Source organism: Trichechus manatus, unplaced genomic scaffold (genome assembly GCF_000243295.1).
Source record: "Trichechus manatus latirostris isolate Lorelei unplaced genomic scaffold, TriManLat1.0 scaffold00240, whole genome shotgun sequence".
Taxonomy (NCBI): Eukaryota; Metazoa; Chordata; class Mammalia; order Sirenia; family Trichechidae; genus Trichechus; species Trichechus manatus.
Genome location: NW_004444176.1, coordinates 2,750,278 through 2,775,396, shown reverse-complemented (window position 1 = coordinate 2,775,396; position 25,119 = coordinate 2,750,278). Strand labels below are relative to the sequence as shown.

General features: G+C 40.2%; 2 protein-coding genes across 3 annotated transcripts in view; one reads left to right on the top strand and one right to left on the bottom strand.

Annotated features, from left to right (window-relative positions):
- Positions 1-17,926, bottom strand: part of LPXN (leupaxin) — a 41,895-nt gene extending 23,969 nt beyond the window's left edge. Inside the window, exons 1-3 of one of the 2 annotated variants that reach the window (XM_004389302.2) lie at positions 17,742-17,926; positions 12,742-12,899; positions 4,908-4,954 (exon numbers count right to left, since the gene is read on the bottom strand). In XM_004389302.2, the coding sequence (XP_004389359.1) occupies positions 4,908-4,954; positions 12,742-12,899; positions 17,742-17,754 (218 nt within the window). In that variant the 5' untranslated portion in view covers positions 17,755-17,926. Of the gene's footprint in view, positions 1-4,907; positions 4,955-12,741; positions 12,900-16,068; positions 16,495-17,741 lie in introns of those variants that run through there. The other variant, XM_023743170.1, reaches the window with a different exon arrangement.
- Positions 17,927-21,147: 3,221 nt separating this feature from the next.
- ZFP91 (ZFP91 zinc finger protein, atypical E3 ubiquitin ligase) overlaps positions 21,148-25,119 on the top strand; it is a 34,595-nt gene continuing 30,623 nt past the window's right edge. Inside the window, exon 1 of the mRNA XM_012559384.2 lies at positions 21,148-21,610. Within this exon, the coding sequence (XP_012414838.1) occupies positions 21,258-21,610 (353 nt within the window). The 5' untranslated portion in view covers positions 21,148-21,257. The remainder of the gene's footprint in view (positions 21,611-25,119) is intronic.

Below are 25,119 nucleotides of genomic sequence, written 5' to 3'. Positions count from 1 at the left end.
TGTAGTGGGGTTGTTAACCATTGTCATAGGGCAACATGTGTACTAACTCTTTAATGAGAAACTATTTTGTTCTGTAAACCTTCATCTAAAGTTAGAATAGCAGCACAACTGGAAGAGCGTAGTCGATGTCACTGAACTGTGCATGTAGAAATTTTTGAAATGGCGTATCTTTGGCTATGTATATTTCACCAAAAAAAAAAAAAAAGGTCGAGAAGGGAGAGGGTTTACATGTCATGGGGTTGTTAACCAATGTCATACAGCAATATGTGTACTGACTGTTTAATGAGAAACTATTTGTTCTGTGAATCTTCACCTGAAGTACAATAAAATAAAATAAAAAAAAAAGCCCTTCTAAGTAACTCTTGGCATGACGAAAAAAAAATTAAATGAAATTTTCAGACTATTTAGAAATAGCAAAGAGAACACACATACACCCCCCTCTGAGTTGAAGGTAAAATGGCACTGAAGGTAAAATATATAAATAGTCCTAAGTGCAATTATTGAAAAATAAGAAAGACCAAAAACAAAGCGTCCAACTCAAGAATCTCAAAAAAAAAACCCCAAAACAACTAATATAATTAAACAGAAGAAATATAAGCATAAATTAATGAAACACGAAACAAAAAACTGTTTTATAAACTCTTCAAGTATATAGAAAAATATGGAAAATTACTCAATTCATTCAATGAACGTAGCAGAAATTTGACATTAAAACTGGACAAAGAGAGAACAACAGGTGTGTGTGCATGTGTGTGGAAAGCTTTAAAAAAAAAAAAACAACAGAAATGTGTTTTAAAAAGTATACAACATAGCTAGATAATCTTTATCCCAGACATCCAAGGGTGGTTCAATGTTAAGGAAAGAATTGATGTAATTCATTACACTACCAAATAAGAGAAAAATTTTCTAAACACAGTGATAAAAAAGAAAAAAATTTAATTGCTGTAGAGTGGATTCCGACTCATAGTGACCCTATAGGACAGAGTACAACTGCCCCAAAGGGTTTCCAAGGAGCGACTGGTGGATTCAAACTCCTGACCTTTTGGTTAGCAGCCAAAACTCTTAACCACTGTGCCACCAGGGCTCCAAACATAATAATAGGTGCTGAAAAAGTAGTTGAAACTCCAATTCAACCACAATTACTGTTGTTGAAGATTTAGGAAAAAAAGAAAAATGCCAAACTTGATAAAAGGTATCCACAAGAAATCTACAGCAAGTCTCATATCTAAAAGTCAAATATTAAGCACATTTCTAAGCAGGAAATGAGCAGGACAAGGATTCTACTATCATTGCTAGTTAGTCTTCAACACTATTCCAGAAGACATATCAAATGCATTTTCTCTCTGTCTCACACACACACACACACATACAAAGCCATAAATGAAACCAAATATTCTATATCTTTTAGTAGATAGGGTCGCTATGAGTCAAAATTGACTCATTGGCAACAGGTTTGGTTTGGTTTGGTTTTTGGTAGAAATATTTTTAAAATGAAAACACGCTTTACTTATTTTTATGTGTTTACCAACCAGGAAAAAAGTAAAAGTAAAATGGATATATTTCTCTCTTAAGGAAAAAAAAAAAGACTATCTTTTGGGTACATTTCCCAGTGCTGACATACAGATTTGTGAGTATCGAACCTCCAGGAAAAACATAGGAGAACAATTGATATTTTCTCCTTTTAAAATGTAAGACTTAGTCTTTTAGGTGCAACACGGTCCTCTGCCGAGCCAAGATTTTGTTATTACTTTTTTAAATCTGGGAAGAAAAATGGTCAGGCATACAAGTGACTGATTTAGTTCCTTTTGGAAGTTTCCAAGGAGCCCTCGTGGCACAGTGGTTAAGCGCTCAGCTGCTAACCGAAAGGTTGGCGGTTCAAACCCACCGGACTCTCTGTGTGAGAAAGATGTGACAGTCTACTTCTGTAAAGATTTATAGCCTTGGAAACTGTCCTCTAGGGTCCCTACGAGTTGGACTCCACAGCAACAGGTCTAGAAGTTTCCAAGAAAGTACAGAGGAGCTCTCTCTCTTAACTCTTTGCAGTTATAATCCATTAGTAATTCCTGCCTCAGGCAACAGGACTGAGCACATTCTGCTGTCCTGTGCCCCAGGGAAGAATAAATGTAGTTTGCTATAATCCTAAAATCCTGTCCATCTCACAGTGTATAAAGAGAAATAGATCATTGCCATGAGACCCTAGTAGTAATTCAGTCAAAAATATAATATTCTAAATAAGAATTGAGAGACCTTGAGAGTTGATGATTATATATTAAAGTACCCACTGCAGGAAATGTTTCTGAAAAGAGAGGAACCTCAAATCAGAGGTCCTTTGACCTTTTTGAAGATGGTGAAAGTGCTTTGCTATGTCATCAGCAAAAACTGAGTCTATCACTCAGAGATTTCAATAATATGAATCACAAGAGATGCATTTAAAAGAACCGAGACTTCTCAAGTAAGGGGCTTCATTGCATAACTGTTGGATTTTTCCCCCATTCATTCCTCTGTAATATTTTTTATAACTTATTCATCCCTGTTCTCACCAAAATTATTATTTTTGTTCATGTAAAGTGTACATTTCTAAATTATTATTCAAACTGATATTGCTATATAGCTATATTCAAAATATTATTACCTTGCTATATTCACAAACAGCACTGGATATATTTTCTAGGTTGAAAGCAATGTTTGGTTCATTTAAGCAAGCTGGAGTAAACGGTGGAAACAGAATGTAGTAATCTAATTTCTTGGTCTAATATTCTATCTGTACATGCTAGCCTTGCTGGTTCTGAATTATACCAGCCTTAAGGATTTATATCAGTCTAGTACATATTTGGAACTCTGGTGGCTCAGTGGTTAACAGCTCGGCTGCTAACCAAAAGATCAGCAGTTCTAATCCCCCAGCTGCTCCTTGAAAACCCTATGGGGCAGTTCTACTCTGTCCTATACGGTTGGAATCGACTTGATGGCAATGGGTTTGGTTTTGGTTTTATTACATATTTACTAGGTCACCTGGATTTCATATCTCTTTCCCACACAGGCCTACACGGCAATGATTTCAGCAACGGGAAGTGTATCAGTAGAGGTCCAACTAGGCAAACATAAGTGATGTGAGTAAACAGAATTTAATCCAGAAATTTGATTACACAAGTGATGGGATTGCTAAAAAGCAAAACAAAAGACAAGAAGATAAGACAAGGAGACAACCCAAAGATTAGCCACAGCAGGAAGCCATTACTACCTCTAGGCCAAAAGGACAAAGAAAAGAGTCAGAGGTATCAGAGCCTGGGGGCCCACGAAGGAACTCTGGTGGTGCAGTGGTTAAGAGCTCAGCTACTAATCAAAACATTGGTGGTTTGAATACACCAGCTGCTCTGCAGGAGAAAGATGTGGCAGTCCGCTTCCCCAGTTCTGTCCTATAGGGTCTATGAGTTGGAATCAGCTTGAAGTCAGAGGTTTTTTTTTTTTTTTTTGGGGGGGGGGAGGAGTTGGGGCCCAGGTCACCAGGCCAACAATGGAACCACAGCAGGTCTGTCTTGCTCTAGCTGAAGCCATAAAGGAGATAGAGCTATTGCCAGATATAGTGCTGGAGGGACAGAGAGATTGGGGAAGAAATATACCTCAAGTTCCCTGACTCTCATCTTCCAGTCTCTGGAAAACCCAACCTCCAGGGGTCAGCTCCCCCAGAATGTTGAACCAGAGATGAGGGAGGAATGGGTCTGATGGGAAATAGCCAAAGATCCATACTGAGGGGGTAAAGAGAAGGCAGATCAACAAATTAGTACTGGCGGGCCATCAACTGATCACAGTGCCAGATATGCAGGAAAATGGCTGTTGGTTGGGCTGGTTTGCATGTTTTATTTTCGTGTGTTCATTTGTATTTCTATTAAAGTCTTAGTTTCCTAGATTTTAAGAAATCAAATTTATCGAGTACATATTGTGTGTCAGGCTCGTTTGCTGTTGCTTTGCTTTGTTTTGATTTTTGCGGGGGGTGGGGTGTTAGAGGAAGTAGAAGCATGCCCATCCAGTAGCTTCCTGGAACTGGATAAAGCAGGAATAAATAATTTATTAATACGTATGAATAAATTGGCCTCACTCCCACCAAGGTAGAGAGCGCCCTCAAGTGGAAAGTTTTAAAAGTTTTGATAGCACAGGTCCTTCCCTTTTAAGTACTTTCACATTGAGCACGGATGCTCTTGGCTGCAATCTGGACACCAAATAAGATGTAGTGTAGCACTCTTTACCAAGCACCGGTTTTTATTATCTAAATTTTAAGCCCTTTGTTTCCCAGAAAGTTTTCTGATTTAAAAAATTGCAAGCTATAATTGAAGAGAGAACAAGAAAAGTGCTCTTTTAATTCTTCAGACTACTGCTTTGGCCAGTAGAAATAATTTAATAAGTGAACCGGTTTCAATGTATAATTTTATTAATAGGAAATCGCTCAACCCACTGAATAAATTTTGAGCAAATATAGGAAGATTATACATTTGAAGGAATACGTATTCGTTAGTCTGCCATGGCGATGCACTGTCTCAGTTTAGCTCTGAGATTGCTGGAAACCTAAGTTTCTTCAGGTGTGTTTTCTCTTTTGTGAGATGGAGCATGGTATCTGGAATAGCAGGGCCAAACCATCTGTGGTGATTCTGGGACTATTTACATTTTTCAGGTGGTAAAGGAAATAGGAGGACCCACCAGCCTTAATAACTCATCTGGAAGCCAGGCATCTTGAGAAATTCCCAAGTCGACTTAGCAGAGGTCAGCTCTGCTCAAGGATTACGGAAAGAGGAGGAGGGTAGCGGAAGTTCTAATAATAAACAATTGCAAAGCAAAATATTGTCCAAGCATGGATTGATAACAATTATCTAATAACTTAATTTTTTTAAGGATTTAATTAAAAAAAAAAAAAGTACCTGCACGTATTGGGCTCCTGGATATTGGTGGTATACACGAGCTGCGCCTAAGACATATAAATAACAAGGAAGAACAAAGAATGAATTTCTGTTACAGGAATGTTGGTGCTTATTTAGAGTTAGAGGATGCTTTCAAGTTCTAAAGGGAACTGTTAGTTAGCATGTTCTTGAGGTCTCCTTTCATGAAGCAGAGGAATACCAGTCATCCTGTAGAGAAAGGCCAAATTCTAAATAGAGTAGTTGACAAGTGAACAAATAATAGCGTGCCTACCTCCCCGACCCTAAAAGCACTGAAATAGAGAAGTAGACCAGCCTCAGACAGGAACCGTCAAACAAACAAAATGGGTTAGAGGAAAGTCCCTTAGTCCCTGAAACTAGGCAGACTGGTACCCAGGCTAAGACTATAACATGGTTAAATTTAGCATACCAACAGAAATAATGTATGAATCTAAATGGCAATTGGTCAGCAATTCATTCACTCATTGCACAAATATCGACTGACTGCCTGTCTTATGTGAGGCCTGTGAATGCAGCAGTCAAAAACCAAAACAAAGAAACAAAAACTGTCTACACAGATGCTTACATTCTGGGGATGAGAGACAGATAAAGTTGTTGTTGCTAGGTGCCACTAAGTCAGTTCTGACTCATAGCGACCCTATGTACAACAGAAGGAAACAATGCCCAGTCCTGCGCCATCCTCACAATCGCTGTTACGCTTGAGCCCACTGTTGTAGCCACTGTGTCAATCCATCTTGTCAACAGTTTTCCTCTTTTTCTCTGACGCTCTACTTTATCAAGCATGATGTCGTTCTCCAGCAACGGGTCCCTCCTGATAATATGTCCAAAGTACGTGAGACAAAGTCTCACCATCGTGGCTTCTAAGGAGCATTCTGCCTGTACTTCTTCCAAGACAGATTTGTTCATTGTTTTGGCAGTCCGTGGTATATTCAATATTCTTCGCCAACACCATAATTCAAAGGCATCAATTCTTCTTCAGTCTTCTTTATTCATTATCCAGCCCTCGCATGCATATGAGGAGATTGAAAACACCGATTCCGACTCATAGTGACCCTAAAGGACAGAGTAGAACTGCCCTATAGGGTTTCCACGAGCACCTGGTGGATTCGAACTGCTGACTTTTGGTTAGCAGCTATAGCTCTTAACCACTACACCACCAGGGTTTCCACAGCAATGAAAATTAAAGCAAAAATTGTTTTAAAAACTTTTATATTGGTTATCTGAACCTTTAAAAATAGCATAAGCAAAAATTGCTCATGATATATATTCATACACCTTATTTGGCTACTTAGTCTTTGCTGTCTCTAACACCGTGTTGGGGAACTTTTTCTAAAAAATGTTTTTTTCTTTGTCCCATATAGTCTTATTATTTTCATATTTTCATAAAATTTCAATCTTCAAAGTTGCACCTTACGGTTAATATATTTGGAATTATTGACAATTGTAGACCGTAATATTTTTATTTAAGAAAATACTCCTTCTCTAGATGCTGATGAACCTATAAGATCAGGGCAAATTCTGATAACTGGAGGAAATTCACAATTCTATTTTTTTATTTCAAAATGTGTAAATATTTCAGCCCCAATATTTTCACAGGTGCTGTCTTTCTGCCTCCATTTACAGCACCTTTCTTCAATAAATATTTTTACAAGACAAAAGTTGTAAGTTGCTTCTATTTGTGATTCTTTTTAATATTTTGCAAAATGTAGATGCTGCAAACTCATAGGCCTTCACAATTTCTTTCCATTGTGGTGGAAAATATAAATTTATCCAATAAAAATTAGGAGCTCAGTCAAAGTCAAGATTTTTCCAAAGTACAATTTTCAAATTAGGTAATTAAACTATTCAAGATCTCATCTTTCAATTTGTTCAATTCCTCCCTGACTTCCGTAGGGAGAAAGATAAGCTTCTTCCATTCTGCAAGCTTTATTTTACATAGTTGTAATTTGCTAAAAGCTTCAAAAGCTGAATTTTCACGCTATAGTCATTGAATAACTTGATTAAAGATTTCCAACTGATTTTGAACATAATGCAACTTAAACTGAAGTTTATTTACAAAGTGGTTTGTCAAAAATTCAGGCATTTCTAAAATCTGATTGCTGATAAGCAATATAGAGAAATACATGCAGTCATGCTGAAATTTTTTTCTCGTATTCAACATCAGCTTCTATCACAAAAGTTTTGTAGATCACTTATGTATACTCTGTGTATACATAAAATGCTTGTAAATTTTGACCATTAGTTTCCATTTTGATTGCAGCTTATTTGGATACAATATTGAATTTTGTGCATACCACAACCAATTCCAAGTACATTTCTGCTCCATGGGTTTGTTTGTTTTTAAATTGTGGTGAAAATTTATGTAACAAAAATACGCCAGCTCAATAATTTCTACATGTACAATTCAGTGACATTGATTGCATTCTTCAAGTTCTGCCCCCATTCTCATTATCCTTTTCCAAATCACTTGACCACCATTAACATAAACTTCTTGTAGCTGTTGTTGTTAGTTGCTGCGGAGTCAGTTCCAACTCATAGCCACCCTACGTACAACAGAAACACTGCCCAGTCCTTCGACATCCTCTTTTTTGCTGACCCTCTACTTTACCAAGCATGATGTCCTTCTCCAGGAACTGATCCCTGCTGATAACATGTTCAAAGTATATGAGATGAAGTCTTGCCATCCTCACTTCTAAGAGGCGTTCTGGCTGTACATCTTCTAAGACAGATATGTTTGTTCTTCCGGCAGTCCATATTCATAAACTTTAATGCCCCATGAGCATAAACTCCTCCTTTCTTCCTTCTTCTCACCCCTGGTAAGCACTTTCAATCTTTGGTTTCTCCATATTTGCTTATTTCACGTAAATGAGATCCTTTTGCAAACTGACTTATTTTTTCCGCGTAAAGTTTTTGAGGTTCATCCATGTTGTGGCATGCATTAGGATTCCAGTTCTCTCTATAGATGAGAGCCCTCATGATGCAGTGGTTAAGTGCTCGGCTGCTAACTGAAAGGTCAGCAGTTCGAACCCACCAGCCACTCCACAGAAGAGAGATGTGGCAGTTTGCTTCCATAATGACTACAGCCTTGGAAACCCTATGGGGCAGTTCTGCTCTGTCCTGTAGGATTGCTAAGAGTTGGAATCGACTCGACGGCAATGGGTAGTATTCTGTTGTGTGTATATACCACATTTTGTTTATCCATTAATCTGTTGATGGACATTTTGGTTATTTCCACATTTAGCCTATTGTGAAAAATGATGCAATGAACATTGGTGTGCAAGTTTCTGTGTGTGCTCCTACTTTCACTTCTTCTGGGTATATACCTAGCATTGGGATTGCTGGGTCATATTACTTCTATATTCTACTTCTGAGGAAACTCTAAACTGTTTTCCACAGTGGCTGTACCATTTTCCATAGTTTCTTTTAAGTCAGTAAGAACATAGTTTTTACCACAATGCTGTGTTCAATTAAATCTACATTGACAATGTCAGGTGTTTCATTTTTGACAGAAGAATGAACTTCCAAATGCTTTATTTTGATCTTTTGAATTGGATGAAAAAAAAAATTCAACCATTTTGGAACTGACAGATTTTCTAACTGATGCCTCTGATGGCACTGATATAAAACTGACAACATTTAACTCTTTGCAAAGGGAACTGTCATGGATTGAATTGTGTCCCCCAAAAACATCTGTCAACTTGGCTGGGTCATGATTCCCAGTATTGTATGATTGTGTACCATTTTGTAATCTGATGTGATTTCTTTACGTGTTGTAAACTCTAACACTATGATGTAATAAGATGGATTAGCGGCAGTTACACTGATGAGGTCTACAAGATTAGATAGTGTCTTAAACCAATCTCTTTTGATATATAAAAGAGTGAAGCCAGCAGAGACACATGGGAACCTCAAACCACCAAGAAAGCAGTGCTGGGAGCAGAGTGTGTCCTTTTGACCTGAGGTTCCTGCGCACAGAAGCTCCCAGACCAAAGGAAGATTGATGACACGGACCTTCCTCTAGAGCCAACAGAGAAAGTGGTCCCCTGGAGCTGACGCCCTGAATTTGGACTTGTAGCTACTTGACTGTGAGAGAATAAATTTCTCTTGTTGAAGCTATCCACTTGTGGTATTTCTGTTATGGCAGCACTAGATGACTAAGACAGGAACCAACTCATTAATCATCACCAGTTCACTTTACTTAACAAGTGCAAGAAAACTTATAATTGAAAATGAGCAAAATTAATTTAGAAGAGTCGTTCAATCCAAATGAAAAGGTGTGCTTCACAACAACATGTAAACACACCTCCTGCAGCTGCACGTGTTGAATTGTCATCTTCAGGCACATTCTTCTGAAAGTACGTATTAACTTTTGAAGTAGATGATGATGCTTCTTCAGCATATTTGTGTCTTCTGGCTTTCAGAGGGACAGTGATATGGCTCCCAGGGTGGATGGTAAATGTTGACAAACATTTGTGCAAGTTACAGGAATTAAATTAAATCTGGTTTAAACCTGGATTAAGTTCACCATTAACTTTTTTGAGAAAATTAAACATGTACTTTTGGTTTGGTTTGGTTTGGTTTTTGAGCCAATTGCTGCTGAAAAGCAATAAAGGGTTTACTGCAAAATTAAAAAGTATTAGCAAGTAATAATAAAATAGTTACAGTTGGGATTGTCTTGCCCACTACCCACTGCCGTTGAGTCAATTCCTACTGGTAGCAACCCTGTAACTATATACAAAAACGACATAGCCTTACATATATAATTAATGACAAAACTACTGTAACAAGAACTTTTACTACGCTATGCTCTAAATGGCAAGAATGCTCAGCTTCATTTCTTAAACATAATTTGTATGATGCTAAGCTACCCTGTCCTGGTGGCTTCAGTGGTTAAACCGCTCAACTGTTACTGAAAGGTCGGCAGTTTGAAACTACCAGCAGCTCCATGGGAGAAAGATGTGGCAGTCTGCTTCCGCAGACATTTAAAGTCTTGGAAACCCTACAGGGTTGCTATGAGTCGGAATCGATTCGACGGCAGTGGGTATAAGCTACCCTGACCCTGAGGAAGCTCCACGGGTCTCACAGGCCACCACCTGGGCCATGGCAAAAGTGGTGCTGTACCAAGTAACCAGCAGGGGAAGCAGCATTAAAATTTTCCTGCCACAGCCTAACAGCAGGAGTTAGCTGTTCCTAGCTACTTGTGCTTGAGTTAGCTTTAGCAAATAACCTGTTGCCGTCGAGTCAATTCCAACTCATAGCAACACTACAGGACAGAGTAGAACTGCCCCACAGAGTTTCAAAGGCTGTCATCTTTAGGGAAGCAGCTCACCAGGTCTTTTCTCCAGTGGAGCAGATGGTGGGTTTGAACCACCGACCTTCCGGTTAGTAACCGAGCACTTAACCACTACGTCACTGTCATGGTTTGAATTATGTCCCCCCAAAAATGTGTGTATCAATTTGGCTGGGCCATGATTCCCGGAATTGTGTGGTTGGCCTCCATTCTGTGATTGTAATTTTATGTAAAAGAGGATTAGGGTGGGATTGTAACACCATATTTACCCAGGTCACATCCCTGATCCAATGTAAAGGGAGTTTCCCTGGGGTGTGGCCTGCAGCACCTTTTATCTCTCAAGAGACAAAAGGAAAGGGAAGTAAGCAGAGAGTTGGGGACCTCATATCATCAAGAAAGCAGTGGCAGGGGCAGAGGGCATCCTTTGGACTGGGGTCCCTGCGCAGAGAAGCTCCTAATCCGAGGGAACACTGAAGAAAAGAAGGCCGACAGAGAGGAAAAGGCTTCCCCTGGAGCTGATGCCCTGAATTTGGACTTTTAGCCTACTTTAACTGTGAGGAAATAAACTTCTCTTCATGAAAACCATCCACTTGTGGTGTTTCTGTTATAGCAGCACTAGATGACTGAGACAGTCACCAAGGCTCCTTCTTTAACAGATAGCACCCTGAATATTATGCTTAAAAGGATGCTACTAGTTAGGTTTTGTCTCACCAGGGTGTGGAAAAGAGAGACAATTTGTCGTTAGCCATCTTTTGGATTTAGGTCATAATAAAGTGGGAACTCTGTTCACTACACATGTGTTTTACACATCACTAGATGAGCCCATGGAAGAAGCCAGAAGAACCAAATGGAGGTCTATTAACCCATGGTGGCTCACTGTAATGCAAATGCAAATAATGAAAGCTTATTAAAAAATTTTTAAAAATCTGGGGTAAAAGGAGCTCTGGTGGTGCAGTGGTTAAGCGTTCAGCTGCTAACAAAAAGGTCAGCAGTTCGAATCTACCAGCTGCTGCTTGGAAACCCTATGGGGCAGTTCTACTCTGTCCTATACGGTTGCTGTGAGTTGGATATCAATTTGATAGCAATGGGTTTGTTTGTTTGCTTGTTTCTGGGATAAAAGCTAAATCAACAGGATGTTAGGAAAACAGGCATGATCCCTGTCTGTTCCAGGCGAACCAGAACATACGGTCAGCCCGCTGAGATCAGTGTCAGAACTGTGGCTTTTGCTGAAATGGGAAGTTATTGCAGAGCTTTGAGTCGAAGAATGACATGATCGGACTTAAGTTTTAAGGGATCACTCTGGCTGCTATGCTGAGGTTAGACTGGAAAGGGGCAAGGGCACGGAGACCAGTTAGGAGCTTATTGCTATATTCCAGCAGTGACAACAAAGAAAATAGCTCCCTAGAGGAGAGATAAATGTGTGTCCTTAAAATTGTGTGTATTTGGCTGGAGGGAAGAACAGTTAGAGAGGTAATCTACCCATGAGCTCAAATTTCAGGCCTGTGTTGCTGGTTATTCTACATAGTATACATGGATACATCAGAATATCATCGTTCAAAATCACCAGAAATGAAGACTAACTACTTAATCCCTCTTATGCTAATTCACTTCTCATCAAGCAACATTTTAATTATAACGTAGGTTCAGGTAGACAGGAAGAGAATACATCAGCAAATATTAGTATCTGTTCTACTTAATAACTTTAACCATTCCTGGTTTTTTGTTCTTTTATATATATATATATGTATACACACACATACATATATAGTATATACAATATATATTTGTATATATCCATATATATCCATATACATATATATACATAAACATATATATACACACACACATATATACATCATCTCTTGTGAGTTTAGTTAGTGTGAGTTGGTTCCCTAGAGCTTCATCATCTCTGGGTATACTAATAATTTAATTTCTTAATCTATTCAGCAGAAAATATGACCTGGAAGGTGATGACCCTGGAAAGTCATCCTAAGACATCTCCCCTAGATGATCTCTGACCTTACTGAGTGCAATTCCAATCAAGCTGCAACAGCATCTCTGATGCACAGACAGTAATATCAGAATATTTCAAGTGAATGAGGGAATCTTATACCTATTACCATTCCTTCATTAAACCCATAACCCTTCGCTGTTGAGTCAATTCCAACTCATAGTGACCATATAGGACAGAGTAGGACTGCCCCATAGGGTTTCCAAGGAGGGGCTGTGGATTTGAACTGCCGACCTTTTGGTTAGCAGACATAGCTCTTAACCAATGTGCCATTGTGACACCCCATCCCCTCACTGGAAAAATGTAATTCTCAAAGGTCTACTCTCCTGTGATGATTTTCTCAATTCTCCTCCTCTTTCCAAAAACAACCATCTTTAAACTACCATTAAGAGATTTTTTTTCTCTTCCTTGGATATATAATTCTGCTTTCATCTCATTGTATATGGGATACAATTAATTTTCAAAAGTGCACTCAAACATCTATATTCAAGGCACTACAATAATTGAAAAGTTACCTGCAAGGGGGTTGTGTCATCCTGAACGGAAAGAACCTTTGAAGTCTCAGTAAGGTTAGTCTCCTTTCTGGAATGCTGATCCAGGGGAAGAGAGGCTGGGTTGGAATATTCATCACTGTCCTGGAGGGTGGAATTTTCAAGTTCCTCTAATAAGGCATCTATGTCATAAGAAACAAGAGAATCATAATATAGAATCTGTAAGTCTATGGAATAATTTTCCCCTTAAACATCCTCACTGTGCCCCATTCATCTCCCTCTTCTCTTGCATTAAAGCTACTTTCAAACACCTTCCCTCACTCCTTATTTCACTTCAAGAATGTGGCCTGTTCTACCAGGAGATGTGTAATACCTCTGCCTACTGTGGCCTGCTTCTTATTTCCTATAGGTGTATTTATTTTCATAATCTCACTGTATAATTTAACTTCTTATACTGCAGGGTATTCATTTTTATCATTCATTTAGGGCAGATCGTCCACAGATATGCTCAGTTAGAAAACGAAAAAGAAAATATTTTTCTTATCAGAAAAATATAAGGAATTTCTTTTCAAAATCTACCTGGGCAGTAACACTTATTCTTAACCCTGATTTTTCTTTGGTCTTAAATCTCAAGCATTATCCCAAGCAATATAACAAATTTCTGAAAACCTAGTATAAGTATTCTATCTTTTAGGGTGAGGAGAGAAAAGGTGCTTCAGGAGAAAACAGATACTGCAAAATCAAGTAAGATGCCGCAATCCAAATAGCTGGAATTCATTTCTTTTGTAGTTTCCTTGGGGGAAAAAAAAATGGACTTTACAAATATTACACAATTACCCTTCCATTGTAATGAAATGGATAATAATAATTAATAAAAGTTAACACATCAGCCACTATGCTCAGGAGTTTACATATTTCATTTAATTATCATACCATTTTGAGGCAGGTGATATTATTATCCTTATTTTGTAGATTGAGAAACAGACACAAGGAGGTAAGCAACTTGTTTCAGGTCATGCTGCCACTAAGTGCAGAACCAGGACTTTAACCTGGTGGCACAGTGGTTAAAGAGCTAGGCTGCTAACCAAAAGGTCAGCAGTTTGAATCCACCAGCCGTTCTTTGAAAACCTTACTGGGTATTTCTACTCTGTCCTATAGGATTGCTATGGGTCAGAATTGACTTGAAGGCAATGCATGGGTGGGTGATCTGACTCCTAGTACTAACTTCAAGTCAGAGTTCCAGTTCCCCTTCTTACGTGGGTTCTCTGGGTCATCCTGAGTGTGGCATGTCCTTCTCTGAAGTTACTTCCTCATCTACATAATGAAGTGATCAGATTAAAAGAGTATTTTTTTCAAATTCTGGGTTGTGACCCATGAGTGGATCTCTAGTAAATTTCTTGTGAAAGAAAGGTCTGGTGATCTGCTTCTGTAAAGATTGCAGCCAAGAAAACCTTATAGAACACTTCTGCTCTGTAACACATGGGATCCCCATGAGTTGAAACCGACTCAACAGCAACAGGTATGGTTTCTTTTTTTTTTTAGTAGATTTCTTACCACAGGTTGTGGTTTTAAAAAGTTTGCAAAACAGTAGATTAGGGTATTTCTAAGAGCCTGCCTAGCTCTGAAGTTCTCAGATGAAGAAAATGAACTTTACAGGCAATTTTAAAAGATGGATTTTCATTTACTTCACATTTTGGGGAGAGGAGTATTTCTTAAAGGCATAAGGAAAGATTTTATCATTTCTCACCGATGGAATCTTCTATAGATCCTTCTTGGTCATGAGTTTTAGGCACCATTGTAGAGATAAGAAAACTGAGCCAAACTCTTCAGGACAAATGACCCTTCAACAAATAAATTACAGTAAAATCTGCAAAAGCCAGAATCTGTGTAAGGCGGAAACTGGTCAGAGAAGGAAAACTCAAATATTTTCCACTAAAATGAGTGATAGAGAAGCGGTGACTGTACACTGTCAAAGGCGGAAAACTTGTGAAATCAGCAAAAAGAAGACAGTGCCAGTGAGTTCTGGCTCTCATAGGTTTCACTGTATAATGAGAAAAAAGAGATGGAGGGGGAACCTATAGATTAAAAAAGATTTAAGAGACTTACAACTAATTGCAATGTATGGACCTTATTTGGATCCTTAAATAAACTGAAAAAAAAAATGAAACCATCAGGTAATTTTGAACACTGCCTGGATATTTTATAATACTAAGTAAATACTGTTAATTTATTTTAGGGGTGATAATAGTATTTCATGATGTCAAGGATTTTTTGGGTGTGATAATAGTACAATTATTTGTATATGCATATGTATATATTTATTTATTTTATAGATTAATGCTGAAATATTTACAGATGAAATAATATCTGGAATTACTTTTAAAATAATCCAGGGGTGGAAGGAATAAGTGGGTGTGTAAATAAGATAGCCCAAGAGCTGATGATTGTTTAAGCTTGTTGATAGGTATATCAGGTGTCCTTAAACTATTTCCCTACTTCTACATGTTTAAAATTCTCTATAATTAAAGATTTTTTTTTTAAAGAAGAGAAAAGACAAGAAAGAAAAGATAAAACCTAAAGTAGAAAGAGAGAGTAAAACTTATTGTTTTAGAATGTTGGTAGCCAGGTGGAGAAAATTCAGGAATTCCAGATTTTTATTCTCTTTTCTATTTTCTAAGCTTTGCTCCAACCAAAAGTCAAAGATCCTTCTAGATTCAAAATAAAAAGTCATTTAACATAAAGGCTGGGGGAAAGGGGAGACCCTCTATAAGAAGAGTAAACCATACCACTAAGGGTAGGGTGTTACCCTTAGAAGCACCAGCTAGCCGGATTTATTGAAACTGTCCCTTTTGGGCCATGAGTTAACAGGCCTTTCTCTTCCTGTTTCTTGTGAGTGCCCATATCACCAACACCATGAGGTCATCTTGACAGATTTTGTAATTTGAAGATGACTAATTTCAGTATGACAAATACAGGGCTCCTGGTGGTGGTGGTGGAGGGGACGGGAAGATAGTGGGTGGCAACTAGACTGAAAAGTTTATAGTCCTTTATCTCACCTACTGCTCAAAATCCCCTCCAGTAATGAAATAATACCAACATTAACAGGAAAGGAGTAAAGTGGGCTCTCTCAGGGGTCCCCATGAGTTGCAATTTCATTCAGAGCCGCAGTCTGCTACAGGTCCCTTTATCTAGCATACCTGTGTGTTGAGGGTCTAGGTAAAACCTTCTGGGTAGAAACAAGCTACTAACCTCCTAGGAAGGTCTACAGAAGGGATATCTGCTCCCTTGTGCTAACCTGCCCTCAATACTATATCCCCACAGAGGGGAAGAAGGCCCCACCCCAAGTCTTGCAGGTAGCTATTGGGCTGATGACAATATGAAGAAGCTGTTCAGGTGTAGACATCAACAGCTACTGAGGTATAGCCATCTGGATAATCTACACAAATGTTAGTTTCCAGGATGCTTGGTACTTTCTATATTTTTAGACCAGATTTCTCTACCATCCATCCTGCTCAGGAAATGCAAAACTTTGCGAATCTACTGTTTTTTATTATCTGGGTTGTTCCATTGGTGGGAACACCTGAGCCAACACACTCCTCGAAAAAGGAGAACACCTTGTAACTTAATTGGCTTTGGTATCAGATGCTCCTGAGAGTGACCTTGAAGAAGTGATTTCATTTTTTCTTAGTTTTCTCGTTTGAAAAAAAGTAGATATTACCTCTTTCAGAGGGTTGCTGCAGACCCTAAAATGATTAGCACATATAAAATGCCTAGCTTTAACCTGAACCACTGAATAAATATTAGTTCCCATTTGAACAACCTGCATGAAAACTATTAGGTATACCTAAAATTAAAGAAATAAATAAATAGAGAGAGAGGTAGACTCTACTGGAACATAGCAGAAATGTGGATTTCCCCAACTCTCACACACAGGATAAGAATTTGATATAAATGCAGCTATCCCAAGGATCAAAATAGACTTTATATCAAAAATAGTTCAGTGTTTGTTAAACAACACTTTCTCTTCTTCATTCAACATTCTTCTTTCTGATGAGTTAGAATCGACTCAACAGCAGTGGGTTTTGGTTATTTGACTTTCTTCCATCCTCTATTTCCCTAGCCCTCAAATCACACCCAGAAACAATTAAAAAAAAAAAAAGATAATGTCCAAGATGTTTTTCTGTTGTTGTTGTTGTTTACACTTTCAACATGCTAAAACCCAGGACTCCGGAATTAATACGGCTTGCCAATCAGGTAAAGGTGAGTGAGTGACTCGGTGTTAGCAAGAATGCCGGCAACAAAAGTTGGTAAAGACTGAGGAATGAGTACCAAGAATGACAAGCTTTACTCTACTCCAAAGGTCTGAAAGCGGGACCTCCCTAGTTAATGTGGCCAATAGTTCCACGGCTGGTTTTAATTGCCTTGTAGTGGGAGGATGTATCATATTTGTAGGCCATAGTAATTTGTTCCTTCAGAATTCCTCTGAATAAAAAGCTTAGTAACAAAATCACTGATTTAACACTAAACCAGGGAACAAACGAAACTACCTTTGCTTTTCTCCAACTTCTGCAGATCCCTCCTTCTTGCACTTTGACTCCATTTATCTTCCTCAAAACACCCTTTCCCCTCTCCATTTTCTTTCTTCCCTTCTTTCCCCCAAATCACATCCCTGTAGCTGTGTGACCACCCTATGACCTCCCATATCTCCCAAAAGGCAAAATGCCCAAGTTAAAAATGACAATTTCAATCGCAGTTCAGTCCAAAAGTATTTCTGGAATCACAAGTTTACCCTGTGGTTAGCACCAAGCTCTCTACCTATCGAGCTACCACAAACAGTGAACCTGGCATTCCCCCAATCACAGTTCCTCATGCTTCATACTTGGTTGGGTGAAGATAGCAGAGAAGTGAAAATAAAATCTTTGAGTACTGCCGTCAATCTGGCTAGAAGTACACCCCACCACACATATAGACGGCAGCCAAGTCTTCATTCCCTCAGAGTTTCTTCTCAAAGAAGCTCAACTCACCCAACTCTTCCATTGTCACACACCCAAGATGCTCTGGTCCCAAAGGTTGTAAGGAGCTGCTTTGGCATGTGCAGAAGAAGAAGACCACAAAGGAACTGAATGAGACAGCGTGAAGCAGCCTCTATAACCCTTTTTGGTTCCTGTATTTGCTTAGCACTTCCTCTCTTTTGATTTGGTGAATTTTTTTTTTTTTTTTTTTTTTTTTTTTGCAGGTCACAGTTTTAAAATGAAATAGGACTGACGTAGAAAGGCAGGTTGTAGGATTTGAATTCTGGTGGTGGACTGGCAAGGAAGATAAAGATTCAAAATTAATTTAACAAAATTTGAGTACTTAATACCTGCCAGAACTCCTCTTGAATTCATGGAAATGGCAGATTTGCACTTGCGTTTTTTCTCAGTGTGGGTCCCACTGTGAGTGTACATCAGGAAACTTGCTTTCTTCTGTGAAGACGGGGGACAATAGAGGCACAGTGTCCACAAAATTTCCATCAGAATTAACCAGTACCCAATTTATTTTGCTCTCTTTTTTTACTTAATTGTTCAGAAATTATGCTTACCCACTTCTCCGGATAGACTGTAAATCCTTAAAAGGCAGAGCTGATGTTTATTCACATTTGGATTGCCAGGGCCTGGCTTATTTCAGAGGTCCAAAATTCAAACATTGGTAGAGGACATGTCATCAGGAAAGATTAATCACTAGAAAAGGACATCGTATTTGGTAAAGTGGTGCTGTATATGTTGGCTGCTGTTGAGTCAATGCTGATTCACCTGACCCCACAGTAAAGTGGGGAACCCTCCATGAGATGGACTGACATGGTGGCTGCAGCAATGGGCCCAAACATATGAACGATTTTGAGTATAGTGCAGGATCAGGCAATGTTTTGTTCTGTTATACACAAGGTCACCACAAGTCAGAGCCGACTCAACGGCAGCTAACAACAAAGAGGTAATGAAGAATGAAACTGCAAGGTTTAAGACACCAGGTGCTAAACTGGTGACATCACAAACAAAATTGTCTTATAGCAGTTTCTCTGAAAAGTGATACTGAAGTTTTCACCTATTTTACCACTGAGCTTTTATTCACCTTGAATGAAATAAAACATTTACCAAATAAGTCACAGAAGGCGGTATGTAAAGAACGATAATTAGGGCGCTGTGAAAGAAATATTATCCCCATTTTTACTAGTGGTGAAATAAGTTCAAGGATAGTAACTTCCTTAACAGAATTAGTAATTAATTAACTAGCTTTGTTAGCTACCTACTATAATCCAGTTTGACTTCAAAGCCCATGATCTTTTCTCTACAACACAGTGGTATCTTTTTAGGTTAATCTAAAGGGATCAATTCATTTTCCATTCCATTGTTTTTTTTAATTGAAAGGAGATTCCCATTTTGCATTACTTTGAGTAACCATTGGATGTCAGTGCTGTTCCAAGAGTCTGCTCACTGAAAGCGTGGGATTGAAAAAATTCTCATCCACACTATATCCAACAACAAAAAAAGTAACATTAGCTCTATGAAAGTGCAAAACACTCAGCAGAGAATATAAAACACTTGCCTAATCTGAGGTGGTAACTGAGCCAAAATACTGGAAGGAAAAATGCACTTCAGTACTTGGCTAATACTGGACTGCATCTACAGTTTAACTGAATGATTAATGTGAAATCTAGAATTGGATCCCAGATCTTGTTTCCGTTCTCATTCTTCTGGGGCTTTTAACCTCGGAAGCTTTCTTTTCCAGAGTTAAAGGACTGTTCTTTCAAATCGTTCCTTGAGTATAGTGGATCAAACAAGTAGATGGCAAAGGCCAACTGCATCACTGATTGCAACTTGAAAATGAGCAAATGGAAACTCCCTTTTGACGCATCAGGACAATTTAGTATGCATACGATATTGGCCAGACAAGTAACTTCTGACAAACCTGCTATTCTTACTGTGTTTCCTGTGCAACAGAAATATTTATAAACCGCAAGTGGTTTCGGGACAGGAAGCATAAGGGAGACAGACCTTCAGCTTCTCTGGGGAGGTCACCTGAGTCACGCTAACAACCATTCGCCCTTCCCTCCAGCTCAGGAACCAGAAACCTAAAAGTTAAGCAGCAGACGCCAGCTTCATGATGCCGTAAAAACGTGTGGTAGAAAAGCAACTCTACAATTCGTTCCATAAACTTTTATTAAGAGGTGACTGAGTGCTAGGCATTGCGCTAGGCCCCTGAGGTCCTGACCGAAAACAGATTCAGTTCCTGCCGTCCAGAGGTCCACACGTTAGTGGATCAGAAACAGGATGTCAACACGAATAATGTAGACATGAACCCTAGCTGGCCCCAGAGGACGTGCCACCTTACGAAATCACGGTAAGGAGTATTACGCCAACGCTAAATAAAAAATACTAAAAAGTAGGAAAAAAATCTCGCTGGCAAGCAACTGGCTCGCCCCTTGGGCCGGCAATGCGCAGGCGTCACAGCCCGACCCGGAAATACTGCCTCCCTAGAAAAGAAAACTCGGACCACGAAAGGAGAGTAAACCACTTTTCCCATCAAGCACTAGTTATAAACTCCCAGCATCCTCTCCGTCCCAGGTTGCTTATCTTTTTTTACTGCATTCCACGGTAACTACAACTTCATGTCCCAGGATGCCTTATCGGAAAGTTAACCATACCCATGCGCGAAGAGGCGGGTTCTCCTTTCCCCACTACCCCGCCTCCGTCCTACCACCGCCATTTTGTTAGAGACTTTCATTCGGCAGCCGACGGGGCTTTTTTTCTTAAAGGAGAAGCGACAGCTCAAAAAAATTCCCCCGTCTCTGTGCAAGACTTGGCGACGCTGGGGACAAAAAAGCCAAAGACTGGAAAGTGGGACTCAGGGTGGAGGCAGAGGAACGACCAGGCTGTTTCCACGGACTAAGGAAGGCTAGAAAGAGTCCTTGTTGCATTAGCGGCTCCTTAGGGAGGCAGGTGCGCGCGCAGCCAGTGCTGGGTGCGCGCGAGGCGGGGAAAGAGGTGCGTTTTCCTCATTCCAACCTCCCTCGCGAGACCTGCCCCTCCCTCTGCCCATAGCGCGCTTTGATCTGGCGGGGGGGGGGGAAGGGGGCGGGAAGGTCACTTTCGGATTGTCGCGAGACGCAGCCGTTTAACGGTGAGAGCGGGTGCGCGGGGAAGGAAACCTCGCGCGCTCCCTTGGAGCCGTTTCCTGATTGGTGAAAGGAAGGGGTGGGGGAGGGAACCCGCTACGCCTCTGCGTGAGAGGCCGGGAGGGGCGGGGCCAGGGGGCCGTTCATCCTCTCCGATTGGTCCGTGGAGCGTCCGTGTCAGGCGCGCGCGCGGCGCCAGCGGCTGCGGGCTGTGAGTGGCAGGGGGCGGGGGGGGCGCCTTCGGAGCTGGGAGGAGGGGAGGGGGAAGAGCAGCGCAGGGTGAGAGTGAGCCCGACGCTCCGGGAGGCGAAGGGGGCGGGGGGAGCAGCGCCGCGGCCGCCTCCGCCTCCGCCGCCTGGGACGGGGGGGTGGGGACGGACGAGCCCCGATGCCGGGGGAGACGGAAGAGCCGAGACCCCCGGAGCAGCAGGACCAGGAAGGGGGAGAGGCGGCGGTGGCAAAGGCGGCTCCGGAGGAGCCCCAGCAGAGGCCCCCTGAGGCGGTGGCGGCGGCGGCGGCGCCTGCAGGGACCACTAGCAGCCGCGTGTTGAGGGGAGGCCGCGACCGGGGCCGGGCCGCTGCGGCGGCCGCCGCCGCCGCTGTGTCCCGCCGGAGGAAGGCCGAGTATCCGCGCCGGCGGAGGAGCAGCCCCAGCGCCAGGCCTCCCGACGTCCTAGGACAGCAGTCCCAGGCCGCGAAGCCCCCGTCTCCAGCTCAGGGCAAGAAGAGTCCGCGACTCCTGTGAGTAACGCAGTCTTTCAAAGACCCCCCTGTGTCCGCACGCAACCCTCCCGGCTCCCGTAGAGTCCACTCCACGTGACATCCTGCCTGCTCTGCCCCCTGCCGGCTCTGCACGCCTGATGTCACCCCGCTTTCCCTGTTACCCGTCTGAACACTGCCCTCCAGCCCGCGTGCCCTCTGCCTGTCGGGCCACTTCCCGACTCCCTGAAATAATCCTTTGTGGGATACACCCCGTCTGTTGCCCAGTGTCCCACTTCTCTGTCGGCCGCAGGCTTATTCCACACTCTGGCAACTGCACCTCTTTGTTAGCCTATCCCTTTCCCTTTTACAGCCGCTCTCCTGTATTATTACATCACATCTTCGTTAGGAAATCTGCAGCACGATCTTAGCTTTCGAAAATGTGTCCCTGTTTTCCCATCGATTAGCCCAAGAGCCAGTTTTACTGGTATCTTTATGTGGGTTTTTTTTCACTCATAAATTTTCACATGATTTTTCCTTTTTAGAAGCTGATCGCTTATTGGTAGGGATACAAACGTGGTTGTGCCAATTTTAAGTGTAGTTTTTTGTGTAACAAAATAGATGAGTGTTTCTTTAATTTTTTTTTCCAAGTACAGTTTGTTTTTGCGTGTTTTAATGTAGGGGCTTCGTCTTAAAATTAGACTAATCTAAAAGGAATTCCTTTATTACCAGAGGTACTAGAGGAACCATGAGGACAGAGCCATGGAGATAAGGATTTTAAATTGCTTATTAAAATAAAACTCAAAGAATCCCAAAGCGCATAGGTTTGTAAGTTTTGGAAATTAATCACGTTAGGTATTTATATTTAATTCATTGTTGAAAGCGTCATTTGTGTCATTTGAATTTCAAGTGAAAAAAATAAAAGCAGGGAAAAGTGAAAGAGAAAAACAATCACGGTTTTTTAAGTGCCCACCCACACTCCCCCATAGGGATAGTGGTAAAATTTGACCTCTTCCGAAATGAAGAATTAAGTCTGATTTGGCATGCCTACCTTAGAAGCCTCTCAGAAAGGGGAATAAGATTCGGAGGTACAGTGTGGAACTCGATGAGCTTTCAGAAAATTTTTGAATGTCATGTAAGTTTACATAATTTTGAAAATTGTCTGAACTGCAGTTTTGTGGACAACAAAAATCTACTTACAAATAATTTTGCAATTAGAACTCTTAATAATTTGAAAACATACGTCATTAGCTTTATTTGGATTTAAGTCTGTGGAATTAAATAAGACGTGAAGCATTTAGCACAATGCCAAGTAGAGGAGTAAAAGTTACTGTTTTGAGTGGTGGTGACACAGAGCTAGTATGTAGTAGTGGTTTTCGTGTAAATTTTGCAAATTCTACAAAGTTGAATTTTTCATTTTTTACATTACCATGCATACAACCACCATGAGTTGCCATCAAGTCAGTTCCGATTTATGGTGACCATATGTGTGTGAAAGTAGAACGGTACTCCATAGGGTTTTCAGTGGGTGATGTTTCAGAGGTAGATCATCAGGCCATTCTTTCCAGATGCCTCTGGGTGGACTGAAACCACCAACCTTTTGGTTAGCAGCTAAGCACAATAACCGGTTGTACCGCCCCGGGACTATTACCACACACAGGGAGGTAAATACTTCAAATATTTTTAAAATTCCTTTCCCTTTTCATTTGCTATTTAAGAGTTGTTGTTAGGCGCCATTGAGTCGGTTCCCATTCATAACGACCGTATGTACAACAGAATGAAAGAAAGAACGCAGAGTCCTGCGCCATCCTCACAATCATTATGCTTGAGCTCGTTGTTGCAGCCGCTGTGTCAGTCCATTTCGCTGAGGGTCTTCCTCTTTTTCGCTGACACTGTACTTTACCAAGCATGATGAGAGTTAAATATACCTGGATCTCCTTGCCACCTTTCCCCCTCATTGTTCCACCACTTTTACTTAGACAGTTTTAATTATCAAAGATAATTACATTTAAGGTAGTAGTTTACCCCCTGTCATGGTTTATTTTCTCCTAACTCTTGGTAAAAAATACTTGTGAGCCTTTGCACTTCCATAATACAAAAGTTACAGCAGTTGAACTTTTGAAAGGATGATGAGGATGACTTGACTAAATCCCTTCAGATCTTTCTCCATAATAGTCCTTGTAGGGAGGAGGGTATAGTCTTAATTCTTGGTGTCCCTCTCTCTCATCCAATATCATAAAAGGTAATTAATAGTAAGTATTCTTTTCTCAGCCTCAAAGCTGTGTCTTGATTGTGTACTTAAAATTGTACAGTTTTTATTAGATCATTAAAATTTCATCATCATAATGTTTTTGTTACATATTTTCAGTTTACTGTGTGGGAAATCATAGAAATCCTAAACCAGTTCAGCTCACATCATCTTGACTGAGCAGGAACCCGGCCTGGCACTTTGCTGAGCTAGCAGGCTGTAGAGATAAATAGGCATGGTCCCAGTCCCCTAGGGCCTTGCGGTGTAACCGGGAGATGCATTGATTAGTGAAGATTTGTCAAACATATGCATAGTTTACAAATTTTCAGAACGATAAAACACATTTTAGCAATAATTTTTTGTTTAATTTACTCTTTTAATTTGTTGAGACATTGTGATAAGTTTTGAGTATCAGTTCTGAACTGTGGTCATGTGTCTTCTGACCTTGATTCATCTCTATTTTCCAAATAACTTGTTTCATTCAGGTCCTTTTTCCATATCCCAGCTTTTCCCTACTAAATCCCAGGCATGAGCTGACATTTGTTTCTGTTACTTGAAGAGATAGCCAAGTGTACAACAGCTTAAAAAGTCACGAAACATAGACATTTGGATTGATTGAAACCTGTCCGTATTAGAAAGCAGAATACTGTAGTGAAAAAACCTTGGACTTTTTGGCTGGTAAACCCAAGTTTCAAGTCCCAGCTTTTTACTATTCATTAAGTGATCTTGGGCAAGTCACGTTAAGTGACTTTGTCTGCTTCCTCATCTATAATCTGATATTTTATCAGTTTGTGCCATGAGCTTTCGTTTATAGTTGGATGATAATTAGGTTGCAGTTTTTATAGTTTCTTAAGCTTATAACAGTTTTTTCCATTTAAACATTTCAAAAGAATAGGAAATATGTGTGAATGAAGAGGAGTAAAAAACTTGTTTTCCTCAAACTTGCTCGAGGGAAACACATAAAGTTAAATGCTTAGAATCATAAAGCTGAGGAGGCGAATAGTAAGGAAAGATAAACTAAATTTGAAGAACGGTTATATTATATGCTCAGTACTATTTAAGAATTAAGCTGATCATTTTTAAGCCAATAAATTTCAGAGTTAAGATTCTCATATTGCACATGCAGATGTTAATACGCTCTCTTGTTTAAATTTTTTAATACATATATTTCATGAGAAACATGATAGCATTGGTATAGTAGTTTTGAGATACATATTTTTTTTATTCATAAGTTAAAACATCCATGCTTTCAATAGAAATTGTCAAACTTCTTACTGGCCTGACAGAAATTGGAGAAACCCTG